The sequence below is a fragment of the Dama dama genome, chromosome 9 (assembly GCF_033118175.1).
Source record: "Dama dama isolate Ldn47 chromosome 9, ASM3311817v1, whole genome shotgun sequence".
Classification (NCBI taxonomy): Eukaryota; Metazoa; Chordata; class Mammalia; order Artiodactyla; family Cervidae; genus Dama; species Dama dama.
In genome coordinates this window covers 64,317,142-64,344,621 of record NC_083689.1, presented here as the reverse complement: position 1 = coordinate 64,344,621, position 27,480 = coordinate 64,317,142, and the positions used below count along the sequence as shown (strand labels likewise).

The following is a 27,480-nucleotide window of genomic DNA, read 5'->3' as shown; positions in this document are numbered from 1 at the left end:
ATAGCCTGCCAGGCTCTTCTGTCCACGGGATCTCCCAGGCAAGAATATTGGAGTTGGTTGCTATTTCCTTTTCCAAGACTTTGTTTAATTAGTGCTTAATTAGTGAAGAATCTAAACAGATTTGGGGCTTGGCTTAGTGAATTAAGGAGGTAAAAAGGTTTGTTCACACAGGCTTCTTGGCCTGAATTCCTCATCTCTGGTGAAAAGGGTGTCCTTCTACCTCCAGAAACAGGGAGAGCACCTTTCACACAGGAGGTTTATTTCCTGCTTTCAGGGAGACAGAGAGGAGGGTCAAAGTGTCGCTTTTGTGCCAGCTTCTTCTTAAATAACTGTAATTCAAAGTAACATGCCATTGTGGCATATCTGGGGGCAGCCTGCCCTGAGCCCCAACAGTTTATACTATCCCTGGAAACCTGACAAGGCTTAATTCACATTGATTACCACCCTTCTTTTCTCTATTTCTCCCCTTGCCTCCTCCTCTCCCTTTTCAGTGTCTATCATGTTATACCTCCTTATCCAATAATGTTTACTCTTTAGAATTTTTAGTCCACTCATGCAATTGTTGAAAAACTTTGTCATCCCATATCAGTTTACCAAGTGTATTAGTTTTCTAGGGCTGCCTTAACAAATTTCCACAAATTTAGTGGCTTAAAACAAGGGAAGATTATTCTCTTACAGTGTAGGGTGTCAGAGGTCTGAAGTTGAGGTGTCAGCAGGGACACACTCCCTCCAAAGGCTCTGGGGGACAATGCATTGCCTGGCTCTTCTATCCGTTGGTGGCTCTGAACCTCCCTTGTCTTGTGGCCACATCTTCCCAGTCTCTGCCTCCGTGGTCACATTGCTTCTTCCTCTTCTCTCTGTCTCTCCTCTATGTGGCTTTCATAAGGATGCTTGTCATTGGATTTAGAGTCCACTCAAATAATCCAGGATGATGATCTCTTTTATCTCAAAATCCTTAATGACATTATCAAAGAACTTTTCACCAAATAAGTTCACATTCATAGGTTCAGAGAATTAGGAAGTGGACATCCTATTTGGGGCGGGGGGAAGTGGACACCATTTAATCCATTACACTAAGAAAGAGAATTAGTCCCTTTTGAAAGCATCAGGCTTCTTGCAACAAAATGGAAAGTTGTACTTTATTTAGCTTAACTTCCCAAAATTCCAAAATAATTCAGTACTAAGTATGGACATAGAAAAAATAATTAAGAGCAATCTACTGCCCTGATGTTCAGAGATTCCATAAATTATTCTTTGGCCATTTGCTGTTCAACTTCTAAATCACAAAATATCTTCATTTTTAGAGTAGATATCCACTCTTTGTTATACATGACCCAAGTAATCGTTGTGTTCAACAACACAACATTCATACTGGATTTTTTTCTGACACAATTCTAAGTGTGTTTTCTGAGGTATAAATCTTAATTAAAAGTATAAGTATAAAACCCCCCAGTAGTGGAAATTCTAAAGCCACTAATAACAATTTAAAATTCCTTAAAGTATATTCCTTATACTGTTGTGACATGACTGAGCACATATACACATTCAATGTGATAAAGTTAATTCATATATGGGGGCCCACAAAATGGAGGGTGACCCCATGGTCCAGCCTACATCACCTATCGAAACCTCAGTCACTTACTGGAAATACCCACAAGGAATCCCGACATTCACCAACCACAACCCTCCAACTCAGCTGTAGCTAGCTTACCTTACCCTAATTTCTCAGACTGTTTGGCTGCTGTGATATCATAATTTATAAGAAATATATATATTTGGTCATTCAGATGACCAAAATATATTTCTCATATACATTTGGTCTTCATCCACAGTTCTGACTCTCAGCTCCCCAAGCCCTTGGACTTTCCTGAGCAGTAAGAGCAATACTCATTTGTTATAACATTTGGTCTCTTGTTCTCAGTTCCTGAAAACCCTTCAGAGCTGTAAAGGCGAAATAGGTGTCTTGTTATTCATAATGAGCCCCTTTTCACCACCTCTGGGTTACGTTCATCAGGTGATTTTTGGAAAGCAGCTAAGGATGGGGGCTGGGTTCCAGGGAAATCAAACCCAGGAATAGAGGGGTGGAACTTTCAGTCCCACCTCCGTTTCTGGCTATAGGAGAGAGGCTAGAGGTTGAATCACTCACCAATGGTCAATGAGTTAATTGATCACACCTAATAATGAAGCCTCTATAAAAACCCAAATGGAGGGGATTTGGAGAGCTTCCTGGTTAGGGAAGCCAGAAATTTTTTATGTTCCCACATACCTGGCCCCAGACTCCATGAGGACAGAAGCACTTTTGTTTGGAAACTTGCCCTATACATCTCCTCATCAGGTTGTTGATTCAAGTCCTTTAATATCCTTTGTAATAAGTGAGTAATGTAGGGAGTAAATTTCCTGAGGTCTGTGAGCTGTTCTAGAAAATTAATCAAACACAAGAAGGTCAGGGAAACCTCTGATTTATAGCCAGTCAGAAGGACAGGTAACAACCTTGGCTTGCAGTTGGCATCTGAAGTAGAGGGTGGTCTTATGGGACTGAGTTCTTTACCTGTAGAATCTGATGCTATTCCCAGGTAGATAGTGCCAGAATTGAGTTGAATTATTGGACACCTAGGTGTCTGAGAATTGCTTATTGGTGCAAGGAAACCCCTCCCTTCCCTGCCCCCTGCCTCCCGCATGTGCACGCATGCACACACACACACACACACACACACACACATACACACACACACTTTGGGATTGGTTTTGGTGCAGAAGCTTAGTTGTTCCATGGCATATGGGATCTTATTTCCATAACCAGGGATTGAACCCATGTCCCCTGCATTGCAAGGCAGATTCTTAACCAATGGACCACCAAGGAAATCCCCCTTTGTTTTTAAATAACATAAGCATTGAGTATTTACACAGGCCAGGCTCTCTATAAATATTTTAAGTATAGAGCCTGACATGATTCTTCCAGGGGCCCTGTAGAGATAAACATGATCGTCCCTTTTATTTATAAGGGCAGTGAAGTTCCAAGACGGCTACTTTCAAGAAACATACTGATGGAGCCAGAGAGGAATTCAGTCTGCTTGACTTGGAAGTTTTTGCATGTAAACAATTCACTCTATAATGGTATCTGTCCAAATTTAAATACATACAATAATTTCTACAATTTTGATAAATAATGTTAGAGACCTGCTAACACAGAAACTTTTTTTCTAGCATGTAAATCTTTATGGAAATTGAAGAGTCTTTCATATACCTGAATTAAATTATTTGTGTGATTTAGACAATGTAAAAGTTGCTTCTTCAACTTTTGGGATTAAGGGTTTCAAAGGAAAATTTATTATTACCATCATTATCTCACAATCCTTTTTCCACTCTCTCTCTTTAGCAAGAGTTATGTAAAGACCTGATTAAAGTTTAATCTTTTTTAAAGATTTTGAAGATTGTGCTCTTAAAAGTTTCAAAGGCCATTTCTGTGGAGAATTAAAACTTAGAAATTGAAAACTTGGTATTTTATTAATTGTGAATTAGTTATGAAATAATTTCTTAAAGGAGGAGAGGTATAATTTTTATACTAGTTCTAAGGCCATTAGTGTATTTAGTGCCAATCCTCAGGGGGTTGGTAGGGAAATTTTCTGCTAATCTCATGGTTTTAACTAGTGATTTTTAAAATCCCACCCATTAGGATCACAGGCCTTTGGTGTTTTTACATTATTGGCTACCTGACAGTTACCATTATTGAAAGACTCCTATGAGTCAGACACTGGCCAAATCCTTTACTTACATTATCTCATTTAGTCCTTCCCACACTCAGAAGGAGCTGTTGTGACCATCAGACAGGTGGAAAAACTGAGATTCATCATACAGATCACATTTATTGAGTATTTGCAGTGTTTTGCCTTTCCACCTTGCATCTGTGACCTCACTTAATACTCATAACAGTTCTGTGATGTAAGTGTAATTTTACATCTATCTTGCTGCTGCTGCTGCTAAGTTGCTTCAGTCATGTCTGACTCTGTGAGACCCCATAGACGGCAGCCCACCAGGCTCCCCCATCCCTGGGATTTTCCAGGCAAGAACACTGGAGTGGGTTGCCATTTCCTTCTCCAATGCATGAAAGTGAAAAGTGAAAGTGAAGTCGCTCAGTCGTGTCCGACTCTTAGTGACCTCATGGTCTGCAGCCTACCAGGCTCCTCCATCCATGGGATTTTCCAGGCAAGAGTACTGGAGTGGGATGCCATTGCCTTTGCCTTCTCCAACATCTATCTTACAGATGAGGAAATTGAGGCTCAAAGAGTTTACGTTACTCACCCACAACCACGAAACTAGTGAATCATGAAGCCCATATTCTTCAGGCCCTTGCTCTTAACCTCCTGCTATACTGACTCCCAGAAAGGGAGGGAAGGAGGAAGACAGCCAATGCCTAATGCAAAATGTGAATCTTCCACTCAAAGATGATGGGATAAGTCATGAGAGCTATCTTCAAAATGTTCAGGCACTGTCACAGGAAAACACATTTGATCTCCTCAGGGTGGTCCCACGAGGGTCAAGCTGGTGCCCCTGGGTCCCCTCCTCTCTCACTGAAAGGAAGAATTCTAACAGGAGTAGTTTCAGCAAGAAAATGATTCCTTTTCCCTGGCACACAGTTCTCCAATTTTAACCTGCTCTCTGATCACCCAGGGAGGTTGTTTTTACAAAGCAGACACTCAAGACCCTCTCCCAGGGACTCTCAGTGAGTGTCAAGCAGGGTCCTGAGGGCTGCGTGTGTAAGCAAATGTTCCTGCGTGACCCTGATGCAGGTGGCCTAGGGCCACACACGTGTGTGTGTGTGTGTGGTTAGTTGCTCAGTCATGTCCGACTCTTTGCAACCCCATGGACTGTAGCTCGCCAGGCTCCTCTGTCCGTGGGGATTCTCTAGGCAACAATTCTGAAGAGGGTCACCACACCCTCTTCCCAGGGATCTTCCCAACCTGGGGTTTGAACCCAGGTCTCCCACAATGCAGGTGGATTCTTTACCATCTTGAGTCACCAGGGAAGCCCAGGGCCACACAGAGAAACACCAAAGAGGCAGCGACTGGCAGCTGTGTGGTTAGTAAGGGGATTCCTTCATTTCAGGGGAGGCTGGATTGGACGGTCCCTATGTTACATCCAGAGTCTCTGAAATCAGAAGTGTAAAATAAACTCTTGAGCTGCTAGAAACATGATAGGATTGACTGGAAACTTCTGTGAGCTGACTGCTCCACATGGAAAAAAGAGCTGTATTGCCATCTGGTGGACTGCCTAACAGTCTTCATGTTCAGATAACCTAAAACTGTTAGAGGGTTTTCTCATTTAATTCTGATACCATCCACTTTTTTTTTGTTTGTTTGTTTCAATTAAATTTTATTGGAGTATAGTTGCTTTACAATGTTGTGTTAGTTTCTACTAATCAGCAAAATGAATCAAATATACGTATATATATGCATCTGCTTTTCTAGATGTCCTTTCCATTTAGGTCACCACCGAGCATTGAGTAGAACTCCCTGTGCTATGCAGTAGGTTCTCATTAGTTATCTATTTTGTATGTGACATCAGTAGTGTATATGTGTCAATCCAATCTCCCAATTCATCCTACCCCCTCTTTCCCCTTGGTGTCCATATATTTGATCTCTACGTCTGTGTCTCTATTTCTCCTTTGCAAATAAGATCATCCATAACATTTTTCTAGATTCCACATATATGCATATATACGATATTTATTTTTCTCTTTCTGAATTACTTCACTCAGATACGCTCCAGTATAGAGACCAGGAATGTGAGTCAGGAAGGCTGGGCAGCACACACAGCTTCGGCCCCATACCCAGCAGCTTCCCAGTCCACTGCTTCTTATTGGATTCACATCAGCACCACGAATGCCTCCAGTGGTTAAGACTCTGCACGGTTTCTATCCCTGGTTGGGGAACTAAGATCCTACATGCTACATGGTCCCCCCAAAAAAAAAAATCCATAAAAAAAAAAAGAGCACATGTGGGCATGTGGAAATGGCAACCCACTCTAGTATCCTTGCCTGGGAATTCTCATGGACAGAGGAGCCTGGCAGGGCCACAAAGAGCCGGACACAACTTAGCAACTAAACCACCACCACCAGATCACATATGAATCTCCGGCTAAAGTTTAGTTAGGAAAATGGGAGTTTTTCACATTCAGTATAGTTTTTCACTTTCCAGCCTCTGCCACCCAGGAAGGCATGTTGGAATATAGGTACTGAGCAAACCAATCAGAATCTTACCATATATGTCTATTCCCCCTTGACCATTTTCTCCTAAACCTTCCTGTTACTTCTATACTACATTCTATTCCTGGAAAGAACTGTCTGTTCCCACCGTCTCTACTTCCTAACCTCCCATCTTTTCTTCACTTACAAAGTACGGTTGCATCCTTCTCATAGTCAGTTCATATCACATGACCTTTCAGTCTCCTTGCTTTGCCTCCCCCCTTCCCCTTCCACTCCTCTTAACCATCCTCCAAGTACTGCATTAGCACCTCATTCCTCCCAGTCTGTACTCTGTCTGGGTATTCCTGTCCCCCTGTGTAGCATATCTACCATACACAGATAATCCCCCCCAAATATAATCCTAGCCATAAAAGTTTTCCCAGGTTTCCAGTAGCATCCTGAAAGGGTCTACCTGCATATCACAAGCACCTCAAACTCAACACACTCAACCCAATACTAAACTCATCATCTTACTTCCCAAAATCTGTTCCTCTCCCTGCATTCTTTGTGTAAACTGCACAACAGCTCACCCACTAGCTAGACTCCTGGAAGTCAATTTGATTGTCCTCTTTCCCTTTTTGTTCCAATGTTCAACCTGTCTCTAAGGCCATAAATTCTGTGGAATCCTCTTACTGAGTTTAATAGGTGCTGTTTAAAAAGAAAGACTTCAGACATGCTCATTCTAGCACTTTATTGGAAATTAATTGTGTACATCAATGAAATCAGATCAAAGTAAAAGCATCATTTTCACACAATAATATCCTGATAACCTGTGCTATCTTCTTACATAATTTAACCAATCTCCAGATGCTCCTGGTTTTGGGCAAAAAGCTTAAGTAGTCCAGAAATCTCTCTATACATATAAATATAAATCATAGCATTAAAAATAAACATTGCTGTTTGAGTTAGTTTCAAATTCCTGGGAACATCTCTTAAAATATAAGTCTATACCTTGGAATGGTTGTAGTGTTGGTAGGAGGGAATGAAGTGAGTATGTGTTATGCAGGAGCTGGGGCAGAGGGGCTCACAGGGGATAGGGGCTGAGTTCCTGAAAGCTGGCCAGGGAACTCAGCCACTCTGCATTTGCCAACACTGCTTGAGTGTCAAAGCTTTGGGACTCTAATGCAGAATGAAGTCCATCACCCCAGATCCCTTGTCATTGCCAAAAAATGGTCAAGCCCCCTCCAGATTTCACAGGGGCAGAGCTTCTGGTGTTCTGGGAAGATCCACCCATCTCCCTCCCCCTGCCACACTTAATTGCCTCCCAAATGAGAAAACTCGAGGGAGTGGCACCTCAAAGAAAATAACATTGAGCCACATGCTGTTGGTCCCTTGGAATGAGGACGGGTGCTTTTGCTTCATTTCACCTGAGGGTCACTGGCAAGGCTGCTCTGCCCCAGTGTCTCCCTCACCACCTTGAAGGCTCTCATCAGTAATAAGGGTCTGTGGTTCTTCAAAGCTTATCAACATCCAACAGTTAACACCTGTGAATCTGCTCACTAACAAGCTTTAACCTCCACCAGGTCATGGGTTCTCACAACCCCATGAGGTAGGACGGCAGGGAGCGTAATCCCCGTTTGGAACATATGGAACCTGGAACTCATGGAATTAGGTCCCTGGACTGAACTCTCACCACTGGCCAGTGGCAGAATCGAAGCCAGAACTCAGGCCTCCTCACATATCGGGCTCCAGAGTCCACACTGCCAAGTCCCCCGGCTGCTTTTCTGGGAAAGGGGAAGATGCTGGGGGCCAGGACGCTGTCCTCATCCCTCACCCGCCCCTCCTGGGAGGTTCTCAGACAGCCCCATTCAGGACGGGATGGGATCGCATGCGATAGATGATGACCGCGGTGGCCGGGCACAGCAGCAAGGAGGTCATGATGACAATGGTGGCCAGGATGATAAGGACAATGACCCAGATGTCCAGGATGTGCTTGGGGAGCACAACTTCCATGGGGATCTGGCTGGTGGCTTCCATGCTGCTTCACTCTGCAACAAACAGGACAGAGCAAATCACCGTTCTGTACCTTCTCCCTGCCTCTCTAGTCAGACAGAAACCTGCTCTAGGAGTCAGACAGTAGGTCACCTACCAGCTGCTGTGTACTTATTGATGTTGCCTGATTAATAATAACAACAGTCTCATTTACTGTGGGCTTTCTATATGCCAGGCCCTAGGCTTAGCACTTTATGTGTATTAACTCACTCAGTCCTTACTTCAACCACCAACCCTCTGAGGTAGGGACTATTATCGTTGTGCTTTTTTTATTTCTTGGCCTTTATCTTCAGTTATTTCCACTTTAGAGATGAAGACACTAAAGCCTTAAAAGGTGTAGATGTAGTTAATTTGCCCAAGGAAGCAAAGCCAGATGGGTAGGACTCCAGAGCCTCCATGTTCAACTATTAAACTATCATACCACCAGTCTGTTCCCTCATCGGCAAGGTGGAAAAAAAATTCATTGTTTTTGGTCCTACACCCCTTCTCCTCTTCTGGTAACAGAACCTCCTCTTTTCTGGAGAACCTACCTTTTCTGTGTGGTTTAGTTAAGGCATGCACCTGAGCACAGGGAAAGACTGTGACCTAAGCTTGGCCATTACACATCTCCAAAGCCTCTATTCAGGGTTAGGCAAATAACTTGGGCGAGGTCAACCAAAGTCCTCCTGGGACTTTTATGCACAAACTATTGAGAAAGAGGATTCTTTCTGTTGGGATTGCTAAGATGAAAGGATGTGAGTCTGGAAAGGATGGGCATGGGGCTATCTCGCCTATGTGAGAGCTTGTCCTAGATGTGGAAAGAGAAGTGGAGCCTTGACAGCCTCAGGTGAGCATCCCAACCCAGCCAATCTGACACCATCTGCAACCCTGGACATCCCAGGTATATAGGCGAATAATACTCTGGTTTTGCTGAAGCCAGTGTCAGTTTTGTTTCTCTCACTGGCAGCTAAAGACGTAAATCAGTTGTCCCCAAACTTTTTGATTCACAGCATCCTTTGTGTCAGTAATTTTCTCACAGCACTCCAAGCCAAAAGAAATACCTAGCAGTTCCATTTATTATGTAGTTAGGTTCAATTTACTAAGCACTTATGTCCTAACAAATGAGTGGCTGTTTGAAAAAAGTAATACACACAAATTGAAAGAAAAAAGTCTGTATTTCATTCTTCGCCAGTTACTTCCTAACGACATGTGTGCAACTGTGAGGCACTGCACAACTTCTTGAGCTTTGGAGTCAGATGGGACGGGGCCATGCTCACTTCCTCTTCCACGTTCATGTGTGCGCAGTGCTTGCCATATCATAGCAACCGCCGAAGACTCAGCATCACAAAATGTAGCACCACCAAAAGGAATGCATTATGATTAATGTCAAACTGTAAACTGTCTTGAGCTAGTAGTTGGCACAATGTCTGAGAGGTGTCAAATGTCAATATTCCTGTCAAAAATTTTAAAGATCCCACAGCCCCCAGACACACTCTTTTCCAGTGAGTTCCCTTTGGCTCCCCAGGTAAGTATGCAACCTGCAAGCCACAGGTGTGATACATTCCCTGCCCAGAAGTCACAGGCTAGAACAATCTCCTATGGTTCCTTCTAGATCTAAAAGGTCTATAACTCTGTGATTCAAGGTCCTGGGCAAAATTCCCAATTTCAGTCCTATTTCCTGCTTCTACTTGCATCAGTAACCTTTCCTTTTTAATGCTTTTTGGCCCCATGCCTACTGTGGTTGCGTTAAGTTTACTGATCACTCTACCCAGGGTACAGCCTCCAAGACATGCATACCAGGAAGTTTGTTTTTGCACCGTTTGCTATAGAAACCAACACAACAGAAGTAGCCATATATAGTAGAGTATATCCATATAATGGACTACTGTGCAACAATTTTCATTCATTTATTTAACAAATATATAGTGCTTGCTACACACCATGCATTGTTCCAAGTCACTAAATGCCATAAACCATGCTAAGTGAAAACCACCTTAGGACAGTTTAAAAAAATGTCGATTCAAGGTCCCATTACAGATGAATTGAATTAGACTCCAGAGGGGCCTTGGTCCTCATGTTTCCCAGGTGATTTGAATGTGCAGCTGGGTTTGGGAACCCCTGGACGAGATGATCTCCATGGCTTCTACAACACTTCCTAGCTCCATGTTGTCAAAACTGATTCCTCTGTACTCAGTCTGGACAGATGTGGGCAAGTTCTAGGATGGAGGAGAAGCCTCTGGCAAGGCTCTCCAGGCCACCGGATTATCAGGCAGGGGGATTATCAGGCCTGGGAGGAAGAGGCACAGGCTGGCCCTGCCTCAGCCTCAGAAACAAGGTCACTTTCTCCAAGGTCTAAGGTACTGACGTGTGAGTCACAGGAGAAGCACACAGTTGAAGAGAGAGGGGGTGGGGGAAATCACCCATTGTGGTCTCCTGATTACATCAATAGCTAGCTTGCTTTGGGCCAAAAGAACCCCACAAAAGCCCTTTCCGGTAAACCCATTAACATCAAACAGTCTCTGGAACACCAAATGCCAGGAACACATAATCTCCCTGGCTGATTTTCATAAGGAAAACCTGTCATTTACAGGAACTTGAGCTCCAAGGCTGATCCACAACCAAAACCCACTGAAGCTAGCATCAGCCTTGTTTCCTAAGTGGCAAAACTGAGGTCCTGAAGTTTTCCCTAGACTTCAAGCCCACCCCCTTCAGAATAATCACTCAAAGACCCAAATCTGATCAGATCACTGACACTAACTGAAACAAATCAGAACAAATAGATGAATAAAAGAAACTCTAGTCTGTAATCTGTATTCTAGACTATACCACTATTACTTTCTCACACATGAAATTGTTTAAAACCCAATCACAAAAACAGATAAAATTGAAGCTGCTCTAGATTGCTGGGGAGGGCCCAGAGAGAGTGGGTTGGGGGTCCTATCATATCAGCAGAGCTGAATAAATATCCTTAGAGCAGACATTAAACACTAGACAGTAGGGTGCCCACCCCCTTCATATATACAATTCAAACTAAAAGCAATATTAAACCGTAACACCAAAATGTACATGTTATGATGAAATTGTAGTCATTTTTTTCTTGTAACTGAAAAAATCCGAGAACATAATTTTTCCCAGCTATTTTTCTGGTGTCCCCTCTTAGCCCAGCCTGCTCACTTGGCACAGCAGAACTGTTTAGCTGATTCTTGACCCCTTGGGCTTCTCAAAACACAGACTGAAAGCCGCAGGCTGTAATGTTCGCCGAGGACCCTTCTGGAGCCACTATTCCGGGGCGCTAAGGCTGGACGTACACGTGGCCAAGTGTCAGAGGGCCCTGGGAGCTCCAGCTCCGTCTCAATCCTCTTAGTCCTCCCACGTGTTCTCTGATGACCTGTTCCCTCCCACGTAACAGAGACTACAGTCACTTCCACCTCTCCCCACTGTGAAAGAAAAAAAATTTTCCCCAAAATAGGAACTACACAAACCCTATGTTCAGCACTATTAATGGCATGCTAGAAAATTTTACTTGACAAAAAGCAGGACTCAGCTAAGCTGCTAGCTTAGCTAGCTGGCTTCTGTTTGACCTCTGGCATCTGGGTGATTGGCGCCTTGTGAGGATGTAAAACTGTTTCTTGATACATCTAATGAGTAACTATAGATCAACAAGCTCATTGTTTGCTTTGCAGATATGTTACTTGTGATTTCTGATTAATAGGTCATGTCAGAGGATATGACACAAACCATTCATGTCATAAATTTAATCTTATCATTGATTAAAAATACAATGTTTTTATGACCATAGGAGGCAAAACAGCAGTCAGGCCTAAATTCTTGTTAATTCAAACTGGCACACTTTATCTGCTATTTACCTCATTAATGAAAGATGAACTTTAACATATATTCAATATGTTTGTTTAAAAGACTATGTTAAAGTCACCCTGAACAGACAAAGAAGCTACTGCATTGTCAACCATGGGTGCCTTCCAGGCCCTACACCACCTGCCCTGTGACCTGGAGACATCCTGGCTCCACTTTAGACCACAAACTTAAGTGGTTTAGACAATTCAGTGGAAAAGTTAAGAAACTCAAAAGGACTATTTTGTATCTACTAACAAAACTAAGTGTAAGAGTAAAAAATTGTAGTTCCTTCAAAGGAGGAAAACATTGTACCTTCTCCAAAGGTAGACTATTCATCCCATCCATCAAGTAGTCTATTTGGTCCAAACTAGGAAGGAAAGTGCAGAGAAGGCAATGGCACTCCACTCCAGTACTCTTGCCTGGGAAATCCCATGGACGGAGGAGCCTGGTAGTCTACAGTCCATGGGGTCGCTAAGAGTCAGACACGACTGAGCGACTTCACTTTCACTTTTCACTTTCATGCATTGGAGAAGGAAATGGCCACCCACTCCAGTGTTCTTGCCTGGAAAATCCCAGGGATGGGGGAGCCTGGTGGGCTGCCGTCTATGGGGTCACACAGAGTCGGACACGACTGAAGCGACTTAGCAGCAGCAGCAGCAGGAAGGAAAGTGGAGGTTCCCTGCTGCCTGATTCTGAAACATCAAGTTTTACTTCTGGGACTATTTTTCTTAAGCAACGGAAAATTTGTTTACAAGATAATAATAATCCTTCCAGTTAATTCTATCATCTGGCAAATCTTCTAGTGCCAACTATATGTATATATATATATATATATTTCATAAATTAAAAATTTCTACAAGTCAGAAGTATTAGAATAACTGAATCCAAAGTGTCTCATCTGTGCTATCTACCTTTCAACTGTGAGACTCCCTTCCCCTACAAGTAACTTTCACCTCTCTGATAGAGCAATGTGGTTTTTGGTTGAGCATTATTAGGACTTGTAACTCTGTCTAGGCCCCATGGGGCCCACCAGGCTCCTCTGTCCATGGGATTCTCCAGGCAAGAATACTGGAGTGGGTTGCCATTTCCTTCTCCAGGGGATCTTCCCAACCCAGGGATCGAACATGGCTCTCCTGTACTGCAGGCAGATTCTTTACTGTCTGAGCTACCAGAGAAGCCCCCAAATCACAGTAATCATACACACAGAAATAGTAGTGGCATAAAAACAAACACACAGATCACTAGAACAGAACAGAGAGCCCAGAAATAATCCCACACATATACAGTCAATTAATTTACTACAAAGGGGGCAAGAATATACAATAAGGAAAGGATAGTCTCTTTTACAAGTGGCATTGGGAAAATTAGACAGCCACATGCAAAATAATCAAGACTAGTATCTTACACCATATATAAAAATTAGTTCAGAGTAGATTAAAGACCTGAAACCATAAAACTAGAAGAAAGCACAGACAGTAAACTCCTTTACACTGGTCTTGGCAAGGATTCTTTGGATCTGACTCCAAAGGCAAGAGCAACAAAAGTAAAAATAAATTAGTGGGACTACATTAAACTAAAAAGCTTCTGCACAGCAAAGGACACTATCAGCAAAATAAAAAGGCAGCCTATTAAATGGGAGAAGGTATTTGCAAAGCATATATCTGACAAGGGGTCAATAATCAAAATGTAGAAAGAACTTATACAACTCAACAAAAAAAAATGATTAAAAAGTAGGCAGCATGGTCACCATAGTCAAGAATATTGTATTGCATATTTGAAAAGTGATGAGAGTAAATCTTAAAAGTTCTCATCACAAAAAATATTTTGTAACTTTGTATGATAACAGATGGTAACTAGAGTTATTGTGATTATTTTATGGCATATACACATTGTGAATCATTTACGTTGTACACCTGAAGTTGACATATTGTTATATGCCAATTATACCTCAATTATAAAAAAGAAAAAGAGACAGAATCTGTAAAGATCAGGATTTTCAATTCTGGTAATATCAAGCTAGATAATTTTGACTTGTTTTCTTACTGAGAACAACTAGAAAAATTAGACCCCAAAAAATCTGCTCAAAGGCACTAAGAAATAGCAAAATAATGAAGAATTACCAGACCAAGATCTAGGAGAAGACAAATCCAGGGAGGTAACCCTGGTATTTGAAGCAGCATCTCCCTTAGTGAAGGACGGAGACTAACAGTGTTTCTGACAGACTCAGGAATATAAGACTGCCAAAACAGAGAGAGTAAAACCTGTGCATTTTGGGTTTGGACTTCAAAGAGCACTATTAGTGCAAGAGTGAACAAGAAGTATACTAATCCCCAAGACTGCAACCCAGCTTTGAATCATCACAGTCCTTGAAATTGAATTAAGCTTGTTCTAGATGGCTAGTACCTCCAGGTGTCTGGCAAAAGCAAATTTATATCCACTGTAGTGGAGATAACAGCACAATTCAAACTTTTATTCAAATTTCTTATTCAAATATAATGTCCAATCATAACTAAAAATAAGTAGCAGTGAAAAAAGACAAAATGACTAGAATGGAAACATCAGAAACAACAGACAATAGAAAAAGACTTACAGGGGCTCCAGATATTGGAGTTGTCAGACACACACATTTTAAGTAACTTTGATTAATATGTTTGAGGAGAAAATAAAACAAGATTGAGAATTTTGAAAGAGAACTGAAGACTATAAGAAAGAACACAACAGATTTTTTAAAAGAGCCAAACAGAAATTCTAGAACTGAAGAATACAATAATTGAAAATAAAAATTCAGTGAATGGGCTTAACAGCAGATGAAACATAGCTGAAAAAAGAATTAGTGAACTGGAGGATCAGAGGGAAAAAAATATAATGATGCAGGGAAATAAAAGGATGAAAAATAAACTGGGTGAGGGGTATAGAGGAAACAGTGACACAATACAACATCCATGTAGTTGGAGTCTAGAAAGCGAGAAGACAGAATGGGGAAGAAAAAACATTACAGTAAGAAATAGAATTTTTCAAAGCTGATGAAAGATATGAATTCACAAACTCAAGAAGCCCTATAAAGTTCTAGTTAGATCAAGTGAAATCCTAAGTTAGGTGCATCATAGTAAATCTGCTGAAAATCAAAGACAAAGAGAAAAAAAGATTATATTCAAGTGAAAACCAATTAGACTGATAGCTAACATCTCATCAGAAACAATGGAATCTAGAAAACAATGATTTCTTTAAATTGAACAAAAATAACAGAATTAAGATGAAATAAAATTTCAGATAAAATATAAAATTTAAATATTCAATAATAATAAATAAGGAGAAAGAGTCAAAGTGTTCTTATTTTCTGGGAAAGGGCAAAATAACCAAAAACACTGAACTTTGTGAAATTAAGGATGTATATTGTAATCTCTAGGGTAGCCATTTAAAAGTAATAAATGAATACATAATTTCCAGAGAAAACAAGGGAAAGAGGGGAGGAAAATAGAATATGTGACACAAATAGAAAGTGCATAAAGAATAGTAGATTTAAACCAAAACTAACAAAAACTATCAGAGTATATAAAAATATAAATACTTTTTACAAGAGACACATGGGGGTTCAGAAATATTGAAAGAAATTGGAAACAAAAGAAATACCATCTGTCATGAATTCTGTAAGCTAGTAGAGCTGTTTTACCATTGAACAAAGTAGACATTTAAGTAAAAAGTATAACTAGAGATACCAAAAGATTGAATGATTTTTAATTTTTATATACCTATTCTCAGAATTATAAGAAGAAATAGACAAATTTAAAATTATGGTGGCGGAGTTCAATACATCTCTCTCAAATATTGATGGAACAAAATAATTTTAAGAATCACCTAAGGACAAAGATGACTCCTTAACATTAATATTTTTTTTACAATATATGATTTCAAATAGAAAAACTAATTTAAAATAAGTTAAATTTAAATTATTTCCTCAATAGCTCAGATGATAAAGAATCTGTCTACAATGCAGGAGACCTGGGTTTGAATCCTGGGTCAGGAAGACCCCCTGGAGAAATGAATGGCAACCAACTCCAATATTCTTGCCTGGAGAATCCCATAGACAGAGGAGCCTGACAGGCTACAGTCCATGGAGTTGCAAAGAGTTGGACATGACTGAGTGACTAACACAACAACAATGTGTAACTATATATTCATGAACAGTATTGGAAGAAAATAACTTGGAGGGTAATTATATAAGAATAAAGGGAAGCATAATATATTGTGTTCCAAAAGTAAGTTCAAAGCAGGGTAGTTTTAGTGTAGGAACAAGTAAGTTTTAGAACTGATTTCATATGCTAAGTCATTTGACCTGATTCAGGAAAGAATAAAGTGAAAGTGAAAGTGAAGTCGCTCAGTCTTGTCTGACTCTTTGCGACCCCCATGGACTGTAGCCTACCAGGGTCCTTCCTCTATGGGATTTTCCAGGCAAGAATACTGAAGTGGGTTGCCATTTCCTTCTCCAGGAGATCTTCCCCACCCAGGGATTGAACCTGGGTTTCCCGCATCATAGGCAGATGCTTTACCATCTGAGCCACCAGGGAAGTCCCTCAGGAAAGAACATGCTCCAGTTATAATTGCAAACAGGCTATTTCTGTAAAACAATGGCAGGAAGCCGAATTCTAAGATGGCTCCCACAATCTGTTCCCTGGAGTTACCCTGTGATTAGGTTAGGTCACGTAACAGGGGTGAGGGATTTTGCAGGTGTAATTAAGGTTCCAGAACCTCTGGCTTTAAAGTAACCAGAAAGATGACCTTGGGTAGGTCTGACTTAATAAGGTGGAAATCTAAAAGAAGGCTGAAACCTTCCCTAGGTCAACAATACTTTTCTGCTGGCCTTGAGGTGCAAGAAACAAATCTACCAACAACCTGAAAGAGCTTGTAGGCAGATTCTTTCCTATTGGGTCCCCCAGATGACAGGGCAGCCTGGCTGACATCTTGACTGTATCTCTGTAAGGACCCAGCTAAACTGTATTTGGACTCCTGACTCAAGGAAACTAAGATTATGTAGGTATGTGTTAAGCCACTAAAGTGTGGTAATTTGTTATGGCAGCAATAGAAAACTAATACAGCAATATTACATCCTACTGGGTTTGTTCTGTGGAGATGGAACTTCTACAAACCAATGATATTCTAGAAATCTACACAGGATTTAGAGACTATCTACTTTAGTCTACCTTCCATTTTACAGATGAAGGACATGACTTACCCAAGGTCACCAAAGCAATTTAATGGCAGGACTCAGGGGATATCTCAGGCCTCCAGATTTGCAGCGCTCTTTTTTCAACTCCATCACTATCCCATTTCAGATGGGAGTCAGGAGAAGACAGTGGGGCAACAGGTTGGAGTAAGCAGTGATAGAGAATAAACTAATATAAAGAAAGAGAGCCAGCCAGGCTTTGTTGTTTTTTATTGAAGTATAGTTGATTTACAATGTTGTGTTAATTCCTGCTGTATAGCAAAGTGATTCAAGTTATACATATATATTCTTTCTCATATTCTTTTCCATTATGGTTTATCATAGGATAGTGAATATAGTTCTCTGTGCTACACAGTAGGACCTTGGTGTTTATCCATTCTATACACAATAGCTTACATCTGTTAACCCCAACCTCCCACTCCATCCCTCCCCCAACTTCCTTCCCCTTGGCAACCACAAGTCTGATCTCTATGTTTGTAGTCTGTCTGTGTTTCACAGGTAGGTTCATTTGTGTCATACTTTAGATTTCACATATAAGTGATATCATATGGTATTTGTCTTTCTCTTTCTGAATTACTTCACTTAGTATGATAATCTCTAGTTGCATCTATGTTGCTGCAAATGGCATTATTTCATTCTTTTTTATGGCTGAGTAGTATTCCATTGTATATATGTACCAAATCTTTGGGCTTCCCTTGTGGCTCAGCTGGTAAAGAATCTGCCTGCAATGAGGGAGACCTGGGTTCAATCCCTGGGTTGGGAAGATACCCTGGAGAAGGGAAAGGCTACCCACTCCAGTATTCTGGCCTGGAGAATTCCATGGACTGTATAGTCCATGGGGTCACAAAGAGTCAGACATGACCGAGGGACTTTCATACTTTACTCACCACATCTTATCCACTCATCTGTCAATGGAAATTTAGGTTGTTTCCATGTCTTAGCTATTGTGAATAGTGCTGCTATGAACATAGGGGTGCATGTATCATTTTGGATTAAAGTTTTGTTCAGATATATGCCCAGGAGTGGGACTGCTAAATCATATAGTAATTCTATTTTTAGTTTTCTGAGAAACCTCCATACTGTTTTCCACGGGCTTCTTGACTATACCTTTTTACTGTGTAAATACCTAGGGGAAAATTTAGGCTCAGAATCCTAAGCAACTTCCTCAAAGGTGAGGCAGTGAGAAAGTTTTCCAGGAACACACAGACACACCCCCAAAAAGCAAAGCAGGGTCCTGTCAGAATCACTCATGGATATAATTCCACCCTTTGTATTTCATCTCTTTGACTTAAGGTCCAAATACAAATCAACGCAGTGAAGAAGGTAAGGCTAAACCTTGTAACTTATTTACTCCTCACCATGGGTAAGAACATCAGAGAAGAGAGGGAGACACCAGAATCCTACTTGTAATGAGAGATTTCACCAAACTGGAGGGGAAAGCCAGCATGCATAGAAGTTGAAAACTGGGAGAGGAATGAACTTTGCCTGGATTCCAGTTTTTCGCCAGCACTGATTTTACCCAACACAGTTCTCCTCACAGAATGCCTTCCCTCTCTGCTCAGTGGTATAGGTACTGAATAAACATTTCTTAAATCAACAAATTCTCAAACTACTGTAATCTGATAAGGTGATGGAAGCTCTTAGAAGTATCGAGAATACTTGGAAACAGCAGGGAAATATTTCTGAAACACTCAGACTACAGAGTAGTGTTAAAAGGCCAGACAGGAGGCCAGTTGGCTTGGATTTAAATGTGGCTGTTTTAAATCCAAGAAATTTACCACTTTCCAGCTGACCTGCCTTGAATAAGTTACTTAAACTTCCTAATGATTCCATTTACTCAGCTGAAAACAAAAATGGGAAAACAATAGTCTGCCTTATAGGGTTAAGGAGAATTACATGAGATAATCGCATATAGTACTTAGTAGTGTTCTGACAAACAGTAAGCACTCTACAAATGTTCATCCTTTGATTAATAATCCCTGACCATAAGGACTCTCTGGCCTAAGCAAATATTCACCCACTTTGGCTAGAGTTTGGTAACATCCCTAACTTGGACTGTACTTCACTTTATCAACAAAAATGATAGATGCTTGAAAGTAAAAGTGTTAGTTGCTCAGTCATGTCTGACTCTTTGCAGTCCCATGGACTGTAGCCTGCTAGGTTCCTCTGTCCATGGAATTTTCCAGGCAAGAATACTGGAGTGGGTTGCCATTCCCTTCTCCAGGGGATCTTCCCGACCCAGGAATCAAACCCGAATCTCCTGCCTTGCAGGCAGATTATTTACCATCTGAGATGCTAAAGAAGCTGATAGATGCTTAATCCATATTAATGATGTTTTTTAAATCAACCAGCAGCAGCATTGGTTAATCTGACCTATTTTTCCAGTCTAAGTATGAAACTAGTAGAGTAGCAATTCAGTCTAATCCAATAAACATTTATGGCAGTGTGATTAACACTGGGGAGTGGGTGTGGAGATAAACACGGTGTTTTTCCTTAAGAAGCTCACACTCTTCTGGAGGAAAAGACATTAATTACAATCACAAATTGCAATAAAAGGCAGAGAAGTGGACTGAAGCTACAAACCGTATGCCATCTCCAAACAGGAAAAAAAGCAGAAAGAGTACTTGATTTGAATTCTGTTTTTCACCCATAGAAATGTGACTTTGGGCTAGTTATTTAAAATCTCTAAACCTTTGTCTTATCTTCCAAATAAGGACATTAGAAGCATTGCACTGCAACATCCTATTGTGAAGATAATAGGAGATTAATATGTGTGGAGTCCTGGAAAATTAATAGATGCTCAAAAAAATATTAATTCTCATGCCTTTGTTTTTGTCTATGTAAAATAGAACACTTCACCCAAAAGGCGGGGGGGGGGTTTGACATGGACTTTGAAGATATGTAGGAGTTCAAAAGAAAGAAACGAGGAAAAGGCAGGATTAGTAGAAAACCATCATCAACAAAGCCCAGAGCTGATGAGTTACTTGGTATATCGGGAGAATATGTAGTGCTAGTGGCTTTGGCAGGAAACCTAACCTTTAAAAGTTCCAGTTTCATTTGTAAAAATGGGAGTAGTATTAACTAATAATAGTAACTTCATGGGGCCGCCATGGAAGTTGAGCGAGCTAATGCATACAAAGCACTTGCCTGGACAGTGCCTTGGTACACAGTAGTGTGTGTGTGCTCAGTCGTGTCCGACTCTTTGCAACCCCATGTATTGTAGCCCGCCAGGCTCCTCTGTCCATGGGGTTCTCCAGGCAAGAATACTGGAGTGGGTTGCCATGTCCTCCTCCAGGGGATCTTCCTGACCCAGGGATCGAACCCAGGTCTCCCCCATTATAGGCAGATTGTTTACTGTCTGAGCCACCACTAAGGGCGTCATAAATGTTAAACTGAGCTAGCGACCACAGCTCCTAAAGTCACGCAAAGTTCAGTCGCCCCTACCACTTAGTTTAGGTGCCATGACTGCTCTGTATCTGATCAAGAAACTGCAGTGATAGTTTCATAAACAAACAGCCTTTGATGTCTTCCCATCTTTAACCTTCCACTGGAAGTGCACACTCTCCACACCTGAACTGCGGCTAACAGTTAACTTTTGAGAGACTGCCAATGGCTATCCAACCGGTTTTACCACCAAGGAGTTTTGCAAGGAAGAATGCAATAAAAGAAATGACTTCCTGCTGCTTCAAGCTTAATTATGCCACAGTGGGAGAAAAGGCAGATAGAGGCAGGTGACTTCCTGAAGGTGTGGACTTAGTCCATAGCTCTGACTGAGCACCCAGTGCTGCCGTTTCCTTTCCACTAGACATGGAGGCCACAAAGGAGGCAGCTAGACCAGCTCTGAGTCACTGATGCTGGAGGAATCTCCTGAAGCATCTTGCAGAATGTGAACAACAAGGTAATGGTTCACAGGACAGCAGACTAGGGGGGTTTACCTGCATGGCCTAGTCCATAGTACCTCTTCCTGAGGCTCCACCCTCAGAAAGAGCTGGTGAGATTGTCAGAAAAGAATGAAGCATTTAGGCCAGACAGAGAGGGCAACTCAAGTACCAGGAAGGGATCCCACTGGCCACCCAGTAGCTGGGCTACCTAGTGACTTATATCCCGAGGGCTGGTCCCATTTCAAGACCTTTTTGTTTGCTGTTCGCTCTTCCTAGAATGCACTAGATCGTCTTAGATCTTCCCTTCAACATGCAGTGTCTCAATGACCACAACCTCAACTTTTAAACGTTACATCTTTGAAAAAGCCTTTCCAGACCCTATTAAATTACCACCTTCATCCACCAGCCATTCTCTGTCTCATACCTTGTTTTATTTTCTTCACACACTTTTCACAGCCTTAGATTAGCCTGTTTGCTTCTTTGTTTTTACTGGCCATTTTTGCTGACTCAAATGCAAATACAAAGAGAGAAGAAGCAAATACAAAGAAGAGAGAAGTCTCTTGTTCACTGCTGTTCCCTCAGCACCCATCACAGGCCCTAGCACACAGTAAGTGTCCGATGAATATAAGACTGACAAAGAAATAAATATGGACAGGCTGGGGAACATTAGATTTGACTTAACTCCTGGAACTTAGTGAGGGAGGTCCAGAAAGGATACTTACCCCTGTTCAATGACCTTAGTCAGAATGTTATATCTTTTTTTCTTTTATTTGGGGATATGCATTTATTTTTAATTAAAAAAAAAAAATTTCCCCCAACATTTAAGGGCCTTGACTCATTCTGTCAATTCTCACACAGGTAAGCTGTCTGGACCTGGGGAGGAGGACTCACAACCTTCTCAGGACACGTTTCCTGTCCTCACTCCACAGGGGACGTCAGCCTCCAAACCAAGGTCAGCCTGAGGAGTTTGTGCTTCTTCTAGCTTCAAGGGCCACAGCCAGAGAGCTCCTCCTAACTCAAGGAGGACCTTCAGATCCTTGCGTCCCTTGGGACGGCAGGGGTGGCCGCTCCAGGCTCACCACACCTGGCACGTCTGGATCACCTCCTTCAGGGCCTTCACCACCTCCGTGTTCTCATCCTTCATGGCCAGGGCGAGGAGAACGGCTCTGTTTCCAGCTTCTTGAGACACAAATGCCACCAGGTTCTTTGCAAAGACATGGACAAGAGGCTCATCCTTCCCGAGGAGGACTTTCGTGGTCAGCACAGGCTTGCTGATGTCACTAGTCACACTGCTGGGTTCCAGGGAGACCAGGGTACCCATCTTCCCCAACTGGGTCACCACTACCAGGATGTGACTGCTGAAGGCTGTGCAGACCACCTGAGTGGGGACTCCACACACCACTGCAGTCTTCTGTTTGGATGTCACCAATGGTTTACCTTCCATAGCTAGTCTGCTCAATGGCACCTAGCCCGCCACCCGCCATGCCGCGCCGCGCCCAGAACGTTATCTTTTAAATGAAATGACACCCTCTGATTTGATCTCTGTACATTCCCAAAGGATTATGGGGCCTCTTTCTTTCCCAGTTTACCTTGTATGTACTAGATGAACAAGCACTGGCCTTTCTGAATAATATCCTCTAGACTTCCCTCTTCCTGACTTGCTTGGGCTGGTGGTTCAAATTCAAGTTTCAATTCCTTGTGCTCAGGGGCTGGGCACTGATGTAGGGGTAGGGGTTGGGGAGTTGCTGCCCAGAATATGGAGTTTTCTCTCACTGTTCTCTAAAGAGGACAGGGAGCCTGATAAAAGGGGAGGGGATTCCTCATGACAAGTCCAGTGTGAAATGGCCATCACAGACTCATATTTGCTCTTGGAAACAAGTGTTATAGTTAGCCTCAAGCATTTACCAACTCAGCAAGGAGTCCATTTCACCAGGGACCTTTGTTCCAAAGAAAGGGGCCAGAGAAAGGAATGGGCAGGACACACAAGTATCAAAAATGTGAAACAAATCAAACCAGAGGACTTTCTCCAATGACCCCAGGTCTCTAGGGAGAACTCTGTTCTCATTTTACCCCAATTGGCTTCTATCGCCTTCAAAATTCTTAACAGTATAAAGACTGTTCCCTGCCTGAGTTTCTATCTGCTCTTCTGTGGCTGGAAAAATGGAAAAACACCAAGATATTTCAAAGACATCAGAAATCATGCCAGAGCTATTCAAGACTGCACGTACCATCTGACCCAGCCAATCACAGAGTCTTAGAAATCAGCAGGGAGCCAGCAGAGGAGAAACCCAGGCCCAAATCCACAGTATCCTGTTTAAGCCTCCACCATCCATCATTTCTATTTGCCACTGACTAAGTGCCTGCTGCTGCTGGGCTGACAAAGGAGATGCTCCATGAGGTGGACTGTTGGGGGGCTGGGGGGAAGAGGGGTGTCATTGATAGAGCTGCAAGTGCACCACAGTGGTGGAAATCTCCTGCCAAGAGTGTGATCCAGAACAAGTCACTCTCCTAAAGTGGGCCTCCCTGTATATGGTAGGCAGAAAGACGACCCTACAGAGATGTCCAAGTCCTGGTCCTCAAAACCTTGACTATGAACAAGGAAGCATGACTCTGAGGGAGGAGCCAAGAGAACAGGCAAAGGGACTTTACAGATGTGATTAAAGTTAAGGACTTTGAGATGGGTAGATTAGCCTGATTATCTAGGTGAACCCAATCTACTCACATGCATCCTTAAAAGTGAAAAGAAAAGCAGAAGAGTGGGAGAAATATGATAGGAAAAGGATCTGACTTACTGTTGCTTACTTTGAAAATGAAGAAAGGGGGCTATGAACCAAGGAATGCAGTGGCCTGAGAAGCAGGGAATGTCCCTCAGCTTGCAGCCAGCAAGAAAACAGTGACCTTGGTCTTACAACCACAGAACTGAATTCTACCAACAACTCAAATAAACAGGGGACCAAGTCCCCTCAAAGCTCCAGAGAGAAACGCAAGCTGAAGATGCCTTGATTTACTCTAAGGAGACCCATATTAGACCTATGATTGCTAGAACTGTATTACAATATATTTGAAGCCATTAAATTTGTGGTGATTTGTTACAGCATTAGAAAATGAATTCAGGATGCGATCCTGAGTATTTTCCTCTTTAAAACTGAGCTTCAGTTTCCTGTAGGTCAATAGGAGAGGATGGACAAGGTGACCTCTAAAGGGCCAGCTCTCAAAGACTGGCTCTGCTGCCCCTAGAGTCCTGTCCCAGTCAAGATGGTGTTGAGTTAAAAAACCATTCAAGAAAACCTAGAAAAGAGTGAGGGAAAAAGATGAATCTTTAAACAGCCCCAAGATGTTCCCTAAGATGCCACCATGGCACTCAAAGAGAAAAGTCTCCTGTTTTGCCCTCTTGTTACTTCTCTGACCAAGAAGAAGGAAGCGGGAAGTCTGGGAGGGCTAGACAGATGCTTCACAGCTCCTCAGCAGAGGCCAGAGCACCAAGTTAAGAAGGATCTTCCCTCCCTATAGAGGTTTGTTGAAAAGTCCTGAGTCTCAGTGTCAGCCTGAGGCAGGGAGCTCGGAGGAAAGATGTGTGTGCCAGACATGTCATCTTAATTGTAACTGATCTGGGGAGCCCAGTTGTCTTCTCTGTCTTTTTGTCTCCCTCCTCCATGTCTTTTTCCCTATCCTATCCTATGCAGTGGGTCATCAGCAATTCACACGCCCAATTAGCCCACCAGGATCCAAATCACCAAAATAACGAAGCTGTATGTGTACATAACTAAGCAGTTTGAAGTACACAATTTAGTCACTGGATCTGTTTTGCTGCTTTCTGATATGCCAAGAAGTTATAATTCTGACCTGTTACCCTTCCTGGTTCCCTAACTCTTAATCTTCACACCAGATGTACATCACTCTCACTTGAGGTTCACTGTCAGTGAGTGAGCTGAACTGATTCCAAGGGCCCTCGTGATTCACTGGCCCAGAGGCTGCCAAATTCTCAATTAACTCCCCCAGGTCACCCTGTAAGTAATTGACAGAGGCAAGATCTGAACCTAGATCCCCTCAATTGCAATGAGGTTCAGAGCATAGGTCCCGAAGCCAAACTGCCTGGGTTCAAATTGCAGCTCTGCCACTTACTTCCTGTGTGATATGTGTAAGCTACTCTCTGGACCCCAGTTTCCTCATCTATAAAATGGATGCAATGATGATTCCTACCTCATAGGATTATCGTAAAGACTAAATGAGTTAATAGATGTAAAATGCTTAGAATAATACCTGGCTAATAGCAAGCGCTCAGTAAATGTCAGGTGGCTCAGTGGTAAAGAATCCGCTGCCAATGCAGGAGATGCATGTTTGATCCCTGGATCAGGAAGATCCTCTGAGAAGGAAATGGTAACCCACTCCAGTATTCTTGCCCAGGAAGTCCTGTGGACAGAGCAGCCTGGCAGGCTACAGTCCATGGGGTCACAAAAGAGTCGGACACAACTTAGTAACTAAACAACAACAAATATGATTATTGTTACATTATTCAGCTTACCTGGCCAACCAGGCAGGGATCAGCAGGGTGTGGTAATACTAGTGTTTACTCTTATAAACTGTGAGTGGGAGGACATGTGCCTGTCTTTGATACCACTGCCAATAGCGACAGTGTAAGACAGTCAAGATAAAGATCCTCTGTCCTTGGAAATATTTTCTGGGTTTCTATTAAAGCATAGAAGGAAAAACAGAAGAAGTGCTTTCACGGAGAAGAAGCAGAAGCACTCTTCTTAAAAGAAGGGTCAGAATATGGCTGGGAAAGCATCTAAGGTTGTACTTACCTCTTATTGTCCCCTTAGTCTGACACCCCAGAGCCCAATATGTGACCCAGCCATACTCAGTCCCCAGAGCGCCTGATCGGTTTTCTGTCTCAGACACCTCACCACAGTCCAGTGACTCTCAGGCTGGGCCAGAAATGGGAAATCCCCCAGACCATTTTTTGCGGCAGAGCCCACAGTGCTGATGCTCTGAGTGGTCAAGTGTTTGGAAGATTTGATGGGGCATGACCTATAACCCCCGTGGCATGATTCATAACCCCTAAACCGCTGGAAACTGGAGGTCTCGGCTAGAGCAGAGAAGCATTTCTCCTTGGCTTTTCCTGGGTGTTACTACAGAAGTACATGATGTCCTGAAGCCCAGCTGGGCTGTCTCAGAAGTGCTCAGAGGATTGCTGAGTGGCCTGAATAACCCCAAAGCACATCCCATTTAACCACAGACACCCAACTTTTCCACCTCCACTTCCTTATTTTATGGGGATGGCGAAGGCAAGGTCCAGATACGGAAACCCCTCAAGGTACTCAGAGTGTTTCCTGACTCCCAGGGAAACAGTTCTTCCCACCCTAACCCCCAACGTCACCCCTTCACAGTTCTTTGGGACTATGGACTATTAACCCCCCACGGTGGGATCACGGATCCTAGCAGATGATCAGGGAATCTTCCATAATGAATGAGGGGCTCTCACCACTGCAGCCTAGAGCTTTGAGGGAATCTGTGGATAAAGGGGTGGCACAGGAGCCCCCAGGTGCCAACAAGACTAGAACAAGGGAGTCAGGAAGAAACGAGTGGAGCTGCATGAGTCAGAGCCCAGCCTGGCCACTCATCCAAAAAGCAACCTTAACGGTTGTATGAGGTTTTTACGATTTATGTCTCTCTTTCACTCGGAAGGCAGTACTGGGCGTCCTGTGCCGGGTGCTGAGGATGAGACAGAGCCCACCCTCAAGGAATTCGTGGAGGGGGGTCAGCGATGCGGGTGAACTGGCAGTCGGAACATCCCCTAAGTAAAGAGGCAGGAGGGAGCTTGGGAGGAAGGCTTCTTCGTCTCCAAGATACTTTGAACTTTCCCTTTCTCATTTGACCGGAATGAAAAGGGTATTTTCTCCATTTCACAGAGAACTGCTAGTAACAGACCACGCTGGAACCCACCACCCCTGACTCCCAACTCCGGGCACCTTCCACGCGGGGCTCTGAGAAGAGTAAGACAGACAGCCTGCTGCTCTGGGGGATGCAAAGACCTAAACTGCCAGCGCAGCCCCACAGCGGGTGCTCAGGCCGCGGAGCTGAGCTCCGCCGCCGCGCCTGGAGATCAAAGAGATAGCAGAACCTGCTCGAGGAAGGGGCGCGCTTTCCCCTTCCCCCGGCCCGGCGACCACAGGCAGCGCTAGGGAAACGCGGAACAGACCGGCTTCCCGGAGGGCTGGAGCCCACCCATACGAGCTACGGCCTCCGGGGAGGCCCAAGATCGAGCGCCGAAGGTCGCTGGAACTTAAGGGCGGACAAAAGGAGAAAAGAAA

General features: G+C 42.9%; 2 protein-coding genes and 1 non-coding gene across 4 annotated transcripts in view; all 3 read right to left on the bottom strand.

Annotated features, from left to right (window-relative positions):
* SMIM3 (small integral membrane protein 3) overlaps window positions 1-27,480 on the bottom strand; it is a 56,167-nt gene that overhangs the window by 26,894 nt on the left and 1,793 nt on the right. Inside the window, exon 2 of one of the 2 annotated variants that reach the window (XM_061151753.1) lies at window positions 6,918-8,229. The exons of the other annotated variant lie outside the window; for it this stretch is intronic. Within the exon in view, the coding sequence (XP_061007736.1) occupies window positions 8,036-8,218 (183 nt within the window). The 5' untranslated portion in view covers window positions 8,219-8,229 and the 3' untranslated portion in view covers window positions 6,918-8,035. Of the gene's footprint in view, window positions 1-6,917; window positions 8,230-27,480 lie in introns of those variants that run through there. 2 annotated transcript variants of the gene reach the window in all.
* Window positions 16,561-16,632, bottom strand: TRNAH-AUG (transfer RNA histidin (anticodon AUG)). Its single transcript has one exon. It is a non-coding gene; the product is annotated as a tRNA-His (tRNA).
* LOC133062570 (proteasome assembly chaperone 3-like) lies at window positions 17,036-26,476 on the bottom strand. The gene has a single exon (XM_061151754.1). It carries the CDS (start codon window positions 22,611-22,613, stop codon window positions 22,245-22,247), a length of 369 nt encoding a protein of 122 aa, XP_061007737.1. The 5' UTR covers window positions 22,614-26,476; the 3' UTR covers window positions 17,036-22,244.